The sequence below is a fragment of the Cupressus sempervirens genome, chromosome 11, assembly GCF_028749045.1.
Source record: "Cupressus sempervirens isolate cs-2001-9-10 chromosome 11, ASM2874904v1, whole genome shotgun sequence".
Classification (NCBI taxonomy): domain Eukaryota; kingdom Viridiplantae; phylum Streptophyta; class Pinopsida; order Cupressales; family Cupressaceae; genus Cupressus; species Cupressus sempervirens.
In genome coordinates, this window is record NC_143128.1 from 404,727,160 (window position 1) to 404,740,485 (window position 13,326).

At 33.7% G+C, this 13,326-nt stretch overlaps 1 protein-coding gene across 1 annotated transcript in view; it reads right to left on the reverse strand.

Annotated features, from left to right (window-relative positions):
* The window catches only part of LOC149529877 (NAD-dependent malic enzyme, mitochondrial-like), a 262,335-nt gene that overhangs the window by 184,408 nt on the left and 64,601 nt on the right, over positions 1-13,326 (reverse strand). Inside the window, exon 5 of the mRNA XM_089810059.1 lies at positions 1,210-1,338. Within this exon, the coding sequence (XP_089666185.1) occupies positions 1,210-1,338 (129 nt within the window). The remainder of the gene's footprint in view (positions 1-1,209; positions 1,339-13,326) is intronic.

Sequence of the window (13,326 nt, forward strand, 5' to 3'; positions counted from 1 at the left end):
TATAATATCAATCTACCGATCTGTAGATGATTTCTCAGATGTAAATGTTGATCAATCTCTGCGAATTGATCTTCGTCTTATTGGGCTCTCATTATACTAATTGCTTAGATAATCCTTGATGATTATATTTGTTGATGCAAGCGACTATTGAATGTATTAATTGTTGGATGATCCATTCATGCCTTATTTTCTGATCTGCCCTTTCATGAGTGCCAATTGCTGATTGAGTATTAATTATTTATCCCTTCATTCACAGCAAAATCTATCCCCTTCAATACTTGTACTGAATCCTCCTCCCTACTTTATTGGTGGAAGGGTCACCAACTTCCATGACAATTGAGTCACCACTTTTCATTATTGTCTTTTCAAAACAGTGTAGTGTCCCCCAAATTGATCTCCATTGGGTGTCCTTCTCAAACAGAACCTTCCCTCCTTTATGTCATCCCATGTGAGGGAGTGTCACACCTCTTCATAACAGTCACAACCTTTCACAGTTACCCATATTGTCCCCATTCTTATGCCTTGTATGAATTAGTTATTTTCAGAGGTTTACCTATTATCAGTGGTCCTTGTTAGCTAATGTGGTGATTAGGGGGGGCTTGTGCATGATTCAAGGTTATTTGACTAACCCTTTTGGTGTTTGTTTCAGTACTATACATCTCAGTGCATCAATGTATTTGTGGTTTTCCCTCCAGAGGTCTCTAAGGGAATAGGAAATAGGAAAGTAAAAAAATGGAAAATAGGAAAATAAACGTCGTCTTTAAACTGGACTATTAGTGAAGACAAATTTATTCCTTGTACCATGTCAACCAATTAATATCAAAAAACCATGGGATATGGAATCTCAACACTAGATATTTGACTTTGCTAAGATTGTATAGCATTAAAATTCATGGTTTGATAAATACATGTAAAGAAAAAACATTCATTCTTCTATGGATTTAGAAACTTTCATAATGTTTGTTCACAATATTGCATTACAATTTGGGCATCCATTCCCACATAGAACATTGTTCATTATAAAAAAAACAATGACCAAATTTAGTATCACTACATGGAAAACACCTCATGAAATTACTGCATCACTGTATCAGGATAAATTTTCAAGTCAACCAGAAGTACTAAAAAATAAACCAAAAACAGTTATTGATTTTTTTTATAGTAGTAAAACTCCTATAGCCTTGACAAAATATTTTACAATTTGCATACCCTTTGAGGATTTATGCCTGCAGCTGCAACATATAGGTCCAGTTTTCCAATTGCAATCCCGATTCCCTGCACTCCAAGATCTCCGAGCCCTAGGATTCTACTTCCATCCGTAACCACAATCATATCAACCTGTGATTCAAAAAACACTGTCAGAAATAATCCAATATCAATCTCGTAAATTTGCAAGCATCTTACTTCCTTGTGTCAATTTATCATATTACAAAAAATGCATGTGAAATGAACATTGACAAGAAAATGGAAGGTTGTATTAGTTCCTTAAAGAAATTGGGTCTCAAGAAGGAATATTATGCTGAAACAAGAAGATTAAATATAAAAGCATAGCATATTCAGAATAAAATCACAAATGAAAAGCCAAGAAACAATGTCAATCAGAATCAATCTAACATCCAACAAGCAAAGCATTTTAATCACGGGAGCAAAATACAATTTTACATTTATCATAATAAGACTACAAAAAAATGTTTTCTTTGAAACACATACATAGAAAATGTGTCCACGGGTATAAATCACTTGTTCAATATTAAATTCACCAAAACAATATAGCCAGGATTCACAATACTACCCTCCAACTCAGAATTACTCTCATATACACATCTATAAGCCTTTTGTAAGAGTGTAACGTCCCCATATTAAAATAAAATAATTTAATAAATAAATAATAAAATAAATTTATAAAAGAATAATTAGTAGTAAATATATGTAAAATTGATTCTTAAATATCTTATAAATATATAAAAAGGGAATTAATAATATATAATACGATATTATAATATTATCTATTATTAAAATAATAATATGATGCGTATAATAATAACATAAATAAATAATAATTAGAATTGATATATTATTAGTAAAAGAATAAATAATAATCTCATGGGATCTCATCATTATCCCATTGCATTCATCCCTTTCTGGGAACTTCTTTCTCTCTCGCCCTTCTCTCCCCTAGCTCTTTATCTCTAGTCTGCATTCTGATCCCACCACATATGTCCTATTGGGTGGATATTTTGCAACCGACAGTTTGGGTAAAATCTAGTCGCAAAATAGGATGACCAACCACAGCGTGTGAGACAGAGTCTCTCCTACCTTAAAGGGAAGGCTGCCCCTTCTCACCATTCCTTGGATCAACTCAAGGTAAGCAAGAAGTTGAGAGATTTTGTAAAGGGCCTTACCAATATTCTTTTCTCTTATCTTTCAGAAAAGAATCCACTTACCCACAGAGTGAGTAATGGGCAAGATGAAACCTCAAATTACACTTCTATTTAAAGTTGTAAATGGTGATACCCATAAACTAACACTAACTTAAAGGCTAGCTGAAAGCATACCAGTTTGGCTCTAAGTCCTATTTTAATCTATTCTACAAGAATAACCTCTATCATTGGGACACAAAAACTTCCAGAAGTAGGCAATTCTAACTATTTTTTGTGAATTTGAGATGGTAATACAAGCTAAAGTCAAAGTTCCTAGTTTATGTATTGCCACAACTGCTCCCAATCAAATCTTTGGCTACGATTGCTTCTTAAATCACTATGCTCTATTATTGAACACACAATAATAACATGAATCAAAGACAATAAGCACAAATTACAGTCAAAGCTTCTAATTTTCTCTATCACAATTGCTTCCAATCAAAGCTTCGAATTCAATTAATTGCCTCTTTTATTCACTTTTCTTCCAAATTTGTACTACACAATCAAAGTTATGCTTGCACAAGTTTGGCTGAGCTTTCTTGTATACAACAAAAAGTCATTTTTACAATGAGGGGGGCACTCCTTATATAGGCAAAGGAGTTGAGAAAAAAGTGGAGGAAAAAGTGGGAGCAACTCAACCAACTTTGACCCAGTCTAACTAGAAAAGAAATTATTGGGTTACATGTAACAGCATATGCAACTCGCATTGCATGTAATTACATCCTTTCATGCAATGGATTCTCTCCAACTACAAATTTCAAAGAAGAAGAAAGACGGAAGAGAAATGAAATATTCCTAGGGATTGTTTTGAAAAGCCTTGCACTTGGCAATGCTATCCTGGATGATCACAAGATCGAGAGTTCTTGTATTTTGTGTCACTGCATTCACCTTGATGACCATGGTGTTGCATCTTTTGATAGCCTCTAATTCTCTTTGATGAATTGTCCCTTGCCATTTGAAAACTTGATGTGATCAAGCTTTTCTCGTTCAAGTGGTTGTGAATTCCCCTTTGTAGATTGGCACATTTTGGATTCTCTGACAGTTTGAAAACCTTCTTGACGATGTCCAAATGTAAACTCGGAATAACTTTCCATCGGCACCTTTAACTCTCTTTTTTTTAAGTGCTTGGCACATGAGAATGCGTGCAAATGACAACTTTTGACTTTAAAAGTGTGACCTTTAATCAAAAATGGGTTCTCTAGATGTCATTACACGTGAAGTAAATTCTTTCTAAATGCAACATGTAATGAGGAATCAAAAATGAGATGACATGCAAATGCAGATGGAAAATGAGCTTGCATGCAAGTGTGTATGAAGGATGAGATGAAATGCGTAATGACAAAGGAAGTGAAATGACATGTATTTTCTCATGGAGGTGTAAGTGCATATGGAAAGTGAGATGAGTGGAAATGGAAATGGAAATGGAAATGGAAATGGAAAATGAGATTACATGCACATGCAGATGATGGATGAGATGAAAAACATGTAATCCTATTTGACAAATAAGATGTAAAGTGTTGTGACATGAAAAGATGGAAATGGAATGTGATGATGCTTTTGCATGAAACGGAAGGTGGAGTAAATTGAAACGTGCTCAAGTTCTTGGGAAAGAACTTGCAAGTTCTTCCAAAAGAAGAAAATGAAAAAGCAAGCAAGCAAACAATGAAAAACAAGCACAAAACAAACACATGTCTTTGGTCTTAAACTCAAACATGTCAACAAGCAAGTTGCTTTCAAGTGCAAATTCGTATTTGGAATTTGGGGAAATTCCAAAAGTGTAAAAGTGAGAGTTTTCATCATCTTTAAAGAAAAATGCACTTTTCATGGCATACATTTGCACAAATGTGCAATAACAAGTCATAATATGCATGCAAATAGCAAGATAAGCATGAATTGATGAGCAAGTTTGAGAATGTCCATTTACTTGGAGGTTATGAGCCAAAATAGCAAGATTTATAGATTTGAAGAGCAATTCTCCCTCACATCCGGGTTTTCAAACAATAATTTGACTTTTTCCGTACTTGCATTCAACAAATATTAATAAGCAATGAAAGGTCGAATTTGACATGAAAATGCCAAATACATGGTCTCCAAAGACAATAGCATGCATTAAAACTCAAAGACAACCCCTCTTGATCCAAATGTATGGGCTGAAATGCTATTTTTTTGGTTTTTTCAACAAAAACCTGACTTTTTATGCAAAAATCTGGGCCATTTTTGCAAAAACGTGGCTAAAAATGCATGTTTTTTAGTCATTTTTGACTTGTGAGTGCAAAAACAACTTCCCCAAATGCTAATATATGGATGGATCCAAATGAAAAAAAAAAAGGTAACTTCAAACACATAAAAGTGGATTAAAACCCCAATTTTCTAGGCATTTTTAGCAAAAAGTAATTCATAGAAGGGAGGAAACAAAACATTTTTGGCTTCCAAGTGGAAAAAGTGAGCCAAGATGTATTGCAAACCATAAAACATGCTAAAACACCTCCTCTAGAAAGAATGTGAGCCAAACAAAAAGAATTTAGGCTTTTTTTCACCAAAACGTGCCCTTTAATGGAGTCCAAAATAATGTTTTTGACATTAAATCTCAACATTCAATGTTTAAAAACCCATAGATATGCAAAAACAACCCCAATGGAGAAGATTTCAAGAAATTTCATGGAGGAAATCAAGAAAAAAAACACCAAAAACATGTCCTTGAGAGCCTATTTCATGAAGTTTTTTTCAAAAACGGGTTTTAGAGGACCAAATACATGTGTTTTAATACAAAACGCACCTTTTGGAGGTGTACGCACATATTAAAAACATGTAATAAGGAAAAACACACCTTTTGGAGGTCATTACATGTTTTAAAAACATGTAATGGGCATTTTCAAGGCAAAAACGCACCTTTTAGGTGCATATGCATGTTTTTAAAATGTGCTTTTTGGCCCAAAAATGGGTTTGGGAAGTGCAAATACATGTTTTAAGTGAAAAGCTCACCTTTTTGGTGTAAAGACATATTTAAGTTACATGCATATGCATCTCAAGGCAAAAGCTCACCTTTTTCGTGCATATGCATATAACACATAAAGCTCATCTTTTTTATGTCATTGCATATTTTAAATGAGTTTAAATGTAATGGCATCAAAAAGCTCCACCTTTAAGTGACTTTACACTTTAAGTTGAAATTTACATGCAATGGCATGAAAAAGGTTCACTTCTGATTGAATTTTACATGTAATGACATGAAAAGTGTTCACTTTAAGTGATTTTAAGTGATTTAATAAGCACATGTCAATTTAATTTCAAAAAAATATTACTTAAGTGGGAGATAAATTATATTTACATATCATATTAACAATATAGCATCTAAATATCATTTAATAAGTAATATTTACTAGAGCATTTGATTTAAATGTCAAAAATTAAATTGAACTATATAGTTAATATAGTCACTTAAGTGAAAAATCAAAAAGTAAACTCAACTTAAAAATATAGCATAAAGTGCACTATAGTTACTTTTAAGTGAAAATTTGATTGATAAAGTAACTTTAAATCATAACATAAAGTGAATTTAAGTTATATTTTTCAAAAAGTGGATGTCAAATGAAAAATATAACATAGTATTTTTTACTCATATTGTTGCATCAAAATGATCCACTTTTTGGGCACTAAAATGGCCATATCTTTTGACTGACAACTCCGATTAAGCTCTAGGTTAGATCAAATCGAAGGGGAAACCGAAAGCTATGACTTGAGCAAAACCAAAGGACTAGAAGCCAACAAAAACAAACTCAAAAAAAAGGATGATGAAGGCCTCAAAAATCAAGCATAGGCTCAACAAACAAAAAAACAAAAGACTTGACGAAAGCTTTCACTAAAAGAATTTTCTATGTGAATTGGAGTTGATTGATCAATCAACATTAAGAAATCAAATAACAAATTCAACTTAGAGAAATGTGAAACTAGTTTGAAAAAGCTCTGCACTATTACCTGCATTTTGTGGTGACAAAATGCAGGACAACATGTCCGTAGTAGGGTCATTTTCCTTTGTTTGATGCCACTTTGCTCCATCCAACTCATCCCTATCTATCAACAACAAGGGCCCTCCATGGAAACAAATGTTGGCACATTCAACACCCACAATCATAGGAAGATGGCCTTTACCAAACAAATGTGCCCAGAAAGGTGGAATAAGATAATGAATTCACTTAAGGAATTGTCGAGGTGTGCTCTAGAGAGAATAATGAACAAGCCCAACTTTGATCATGAATTCACCTTCAGGATTAACTAGGAAGTAGTCGGTATGTTCATATCTTTACTCTCACTGGCTAAAGCACCCAAAATGGAGATAATTTAGGCTGCAAAAATGGTGTTTAAAAAAAATTGAAAGGATTAGAGCAAGATGTATATAGCATAGATAGTAATTTAAAGATATCCTACCCAAAAGTTTATATAAGAATTGAAGTGGAAGAGATTCATTCCCTGGTAGATTGTGGGGGTAACCCAATATTGGAATATAAAGACAAGGTCTTGTTTGATCTATATTGGCCAAAAATGGAGAGGTATATTTGTTACTTGATGAATGACGTAAACAATGTCCCTCTAGAAATAGGATGGTTACTAGATAATTGGCACACAGAAGGATTTGAAATTCGACCTCGATATAACAAAGAAGACGTCAAGGACCTTCGAACCATCTCTTTGTCGATCAAGAAATATACTTGTGGTCTAAAATCCAACACAGAGGACAACGATGTAGATGAACAAGAGCAACTCAAAATAATCTGAAGGGTTTGATAGAGTCAAAATAGGCTCTTTCTGGATATAAAATGTATATGTAATTAGGATATAGTGAATACTCTTATCTAGGACAAATGATAGCTAAACTCAAAATTTTGAAATAGTACTTGAGCAATGACCAGATTATGGTTTAACTTCGATCGATATCAATTTTTGGAACCTCATTATCTTAATTAATAGCTATAAAAATATGGTATAAAGTTTTAAATCTTTGTTCTTATGATGATTCATCTTCCTTAGTTGACTGTTGTTATGTTATGGCACTTGGTTTGTCTTCCTTTTTCTCTAGCCTCCCTTGGTCTTTTTTGTCTTCTCCTACTGTAAAATCTATTGGTTTTGTTTTCTTTGTGACTGCTCCTCCTGCGTTTTCTCCCTTTTATGGTCTTTTTCTCCCTTATTTGTTGTCATTATCTCTTTTCGTCCCCCCCCCCCCTCCCCCCTCATGGCTCCGTTTTAGTGTCTTGCTCTTCTTTCCAGCTCCAGGTGTTAAACCTCTCTTATTGGGCTCCTACAAATTTGTTTCTATTGATTTCTCCTTCATATCCGCAGCTTTCCTTTCCTTGAGGTTCCATCCTTTTGCTAGAGTGGATGCACCCCCCTTTTTAATTGTATCCTGGAACCTCCTTATGGGAGTCTAGAATACAATAAGATTAGGGTTTCACCCCCTCTTCTATAATCTAAGTTACCAAATTCTCTCCAGCAACCCTCAAAGTTTGGTTCAATTCTGCACAAAGTCTGGTCCTTGTCAAATTCTGTCAAAATTCTCATGCAGAGCTATAAATTTTTTGCAAATTTTGTAAGAGGAACCCGGGCAAAATTTGCAGCAAATTTTGAAGTTGCTACCCAATGGCCAAACCTAGGCTGAATTTGATCTCAAAACATTTTTTTGGACCTTTTTAAAGTGCTTTTGTTTTGCCTAATTTGGTCTATTTGATTTTGATCCTCCCAACCCTAAAGTGACCACTAAAAAACGAAAAAAAGATGGTTTCTATGTTATTCATACATTTGTGAATAAAAATGAAAACTTGCTTATAGAGGAAATCCAAATTGATAATAGGTGACATCCAAATTGACGATTATAGAGGAATGTCTTTAAAAAAATAAGAAATCTTTGAATCCAAAGCTTAAAATTTGAATCTCAAATTTTGATCTAGCCTAGTCAGAAATCCTCTAACCAATACAAAATAAGAAGTCAGATAACTGTACTTATCTTTTGACAATTATTTTCATTCTCGCCTATCTCCTTGATATGGAAATATGTTCCATACATGTGACCAAGCAAGTGTATCATGTTGTATGTATGGATAAATGCTGCAATTAATATCCTGTTGAATTGAAACATAGATATGGTGGTGTAGTTTGCTATGTTGCTCTACTATTAGCATAGTGATGTATGGACTTATTTGTTGTTGCATATATATATATAGACACACACATTTTTTAAAAGCATATTTTTTGTATGGATGAACCCAAAACAAATCCGAACCCAACCCCAAAAAAATTAGGATGAAATTCAAACCTGCATCTATACCAAAATCCAAACCATCAACTTAGTCTATAATTTATTTTCTCTCCTCTCTTTGGTCCATCTCCCCCTTCTTTTCTTTGCCTTGTTTGGGGTGGAATCTCCTGTGTCTTCTTTCTCATTGTGATGATGGGTGCAAATGAAGATGGTTTTGCCTTCTGCTGCACTCTCTTAGATGTCAATATTTTCTGTTAACTTTTTTCAAATGCATTGCATGTTGGTTTTAGTTACTCTTTTAGCTTAAGACTTGTTGATAGTAGTATGGTTCATTTTTTAAGGATGGATTTTGGTTTATCATGGTACTCAAGCATCAATCTTAGTCCTTTACTCCATATGCATTCATGATCAAAACTCTACAACCACAAAAGGATATATCTAAAGAAAAAATTATTGTAACATCATATATAGGTATCTTAGTTTTTGGTCTTTAAACATTGATTGCATTCAACTTTGTATAAAAGGAATAAGTCATTGCTCACTCCAATTCGTATACCTATCAACGTATTTGATATTTTAAGTTTATGTTAGTGGTAGATGGATGAATTCAAATGTGTTTGACCACAAAGGGTCAGTGATTTGGTCTTGAACGAGAGTTGGTGGGCTTGTGTGGCATATGCATTGGATTTCACCGAGCCCATCATGACTATACTCCACTTTTTTGATACAAATACACCTTGCTTGGGGGATGTGTATGATGGTATGGAAACCATGGTTGAGAAGGTAAAACATTCTATACAAGCACATGAGAGTGACCCCACACAAAACGAAACCTTATGCAATCAAGTGGAAGCAATCATACACCATTGTTGGAATAAGATGACTAGCCCATTGCACCTCCTCGTGTATGCCTTATCTCCTAGGTACTATAGTGAGGAGGTACTTGGTACGTCGAGTAGAGCTGCATCATTTGCGGATGAGGAGGTTGCTGAGGGGTGCCACTAGGGTCTTACAAGACTCTTCCCACTGGAAGAAATGCATGAAAAAGTGAGGGTAGAATTTGAATTGTTTGCTTCGGGGTTAAAGCATTCTCCATTTGCACTAGAGGACCAAAATATAATGGGAGCTATCGCATGGAGGTACATGTATGGTCAACCTTTCAAGTATCTTCAACCTCTTGCAATCAAGGTCCTATCACAAGTAAGTTTTTAATTTTGTTTTGTTTTATGTTTACACTTGCATTCCAAAATTTAGTGTTCCACACTTTCTTTAAAATTAATTTTCTTTTCACTTGTACGTTTTATGACCACTATCTAGGTTGCTAGTTCTTCTACTACTACAAGGAATTGGAGTACATACTCTTTTATGCATTCAATGAAGCACAACTAGCTCCAAGAAATCTAAGGACTTGGTCTTTGTCCAGAACAACTTGCATCTTTTGTCACATAAGAATGATCATTACAAGGAAGGGACAACAAAGCTTTGGGATGTAGACCCTAAGTGTGCGGATTTGGATGCAACACTTGATGATCTTACTATAGTCGGAGATGGTGATGATGATAGCATGGGACATGGTGCATCAACCATAAGTGGAACTATGTTTGGTTCAAATGATCTTTCAGCAGTTGGAGATGATGATGAGAATGTGGATTTTCTTTCGAATCCTTATGACTCAGACTCTAATGCATATTAGTTGATTGAATATTAAATCATTAACTAAGTTTTTATTTTGTTGGAATCTTGAACATGACCTATTTGAAGTTTGAACTTAATGCCTAAGACTAAACGCTAATGTTGGACAAGCACACATTGATATAGCATATGAATTTTAAAATATCTTGAATTTTGATAAAGGGTGAAGTATCATAGTCATATTATGTATATTTCTTGCATTTTTTTGCACATACACACACACATGTATATACACGTTTCTTCCCACATCCACATCCATAAAACAATTCCCTGCATCCCGTATCCACTTCGGGAATCTACATCCGAATTGACAACTTAGTATCATATTGATCTTAGGGGAATGGTCAACTTCACTAGAGCTTCTACACCTACCCTTGGAAAACTTGCAATTTGGAATCAATATTAAGGCCATTCCAAGCCTTTTTTATCTTTATGAAATTGATGAGTGATATATCACTTTGGATACCCTTCGAAAGAGCTTTATACTCTGCATAACAAGCTCTAATATCATCAATGAGTTTTTATAGCTGCAGTTCCAGCACCCTATACCTCTATTTGAGGAAATGAAGGTCAAGTATGCTAGTTAGATCTTGTAGCTAAAACAATTATAGTCTTTTGGTTGTTTCTTTAACTAGCATATTTGTCATAGAAGTACTTCCTATACCAATCTATGGACTAGGTACACTTATAAGATTATCTATCTTGTAGAGTGATTGTGACATTGAATCAAATTTCCTTTTCGATCGGCCATTGGTATTGCCCTCGACATTTATTCTCCTTTCTCTTCCAAACATACTATTTTCCTCCCTAGAATCTCTAAAGATCGACTTGGTTTTTCAATCTCCTTTAGTTGATATCCAGTTGCTCTATCACTATACAACATAAAATCTCAACATGTGAAAATTAGCTCTAAAACACAAGTTGGCAACATCACTAGCTGTAATGACACTATAATGTCTCAAGCCAAAAGGCTTAGGCAAATCTGATCATTCAACATGTATTAACACTTAATATTACGATATCAATTCCACTGTATCCAAGTATAAAGTTAGATTATAGCAAAAATTAAATTTACTTAGTATTTGCACATCAAAAACTTCACATTTCAAAATAGAAAATGGCATAAATAACTCTCAATCTTCTTATAATAATGAACAAAAAATAATGTGTAATTTCCAAATCTCTTTTTCATTATATCAAAATAAGTATATTATAATTACACAATTAATCATTGTACAATATAAAGAAATACAACAGCAATAATCTCCCATATTCATACCAAAAGTAATAGAAAATCAGACCAATACAATGTGGCTGGAGTCCACATTCAATGAAGCTCAGATGAAAACTTTGCATGAGATCACCCTTTGAAATCAATAGAGTTTTCATCATATGATCTCCTTACTAAACAAGTAGTGCTATAAATAAGTCTAGGAAAAAGGATTCTATAAAGCGTAAATAATGATCCCAAAAAGAATGCATTCACTCTTTTATATCCATCAAAACATTAATAGGTTGGCCATTAAGTGAACCCAAAACTTCAAAGTTCCAAAAAAAAAAAGAATTTGGGCAGGAGAGATTCTACTTTTGAAAGATTATAGTGATAAAGATAGACCACCAATGATATTATGAAATATTGTAAAGAGCCCTATTGGATCTATGTTGAAGAATAGGGTTTTTTATTTATTTATTGAGGTTTTGCAATTTTTGATACAACAATATAGCTGCCAAATAGAAGATATAGCAATAATAATTTCTACTCAAAATTCGGATATAATAGGCTACCGGGGGGGGCCTACAATAATAGGCGAAGGGTCAATAATCTAGAAGCGGCCCCTACAATAATAGGCGAAGGGGGCCCGATGGAGGGAATATATAGCTGAAAATTTTAGATTTTAATATCAACTTAGATACTCCATATTTTCACAAAATATCAACACCGAGTTGATCAAATATCCCCTATCACCTAAATCAACAATACCTAGAAAATTTAGATGAATAAATCCATGAGATTACACATAAGACATGCCTTGAAACCCTCTGAAAGTGTTGTCCTTCATTTTGTAATCCCAAAAATAGAGGCAACACTATGAAACTTGACATTAATAGTTTCCAATTCCTCTAAGTTGATGCACTATATGATTTGTGGAAGTTGATCAATTAGTCTTTCCTAATTCATATTACGAATTCTTCTATTGAAGGTTCTCATCAAGTTTCCTTGTTTTTGTAAGCTTAATTAGATTTATCAAATCTAATGGCATATGCTTTTGAGGCCTTCAAAGTCCTTTTTTGCATTTAAGAGTGTTTCTCTTAGTTGTTTTGGTTCTTTTGTTGGCTTAAATCTCTTGCTTTCAGTCACATGCTCATTTTGAGCTATCGTAGACCTTAATCGGGGATGCCAATCAAAAGATAAAGGATTAAGTGAATGTGTAATCGGACTTTAGAACCCCAATTGCATATGCTATCAAACTTAGAAACTTATAATCTTTTATTTTGTTTTTATGTTGCACTTTTTTATGTTTTTAACTTAAACTCACTTTTAAATGTGTAAATACCTTTTAAAATTGCACTTTTTGATCTTTTATGTTAGATTTCAATCACATAAGCAAAAAGTGCACTTTTTGAAACCATTTACACATTACACATGGACTTTAAGTTATAACTTAAATCACTTAAGTGAAAAATGCACTTTTTTAACCCATTTACACATTACACATGAACTTTTAAGTGAAATGTGTAATAGGCTCCAAAAAGTGCAACTGGAATTAAGCGAAACAATTAGACATGTACAAAATGCAAACCAAATGCAAAGCTCAATTTAAAACTAGTTTGAAACATATGCTTGCAAGTCAATATGCAAATCCATATGAAAAGTGCAATTTGCATCATATGTAATATACAATGAGAGTTGAAACCACGATTTGTACTTATTACCATTCAAAACAACTTAGTTCTTTACAAAACCAT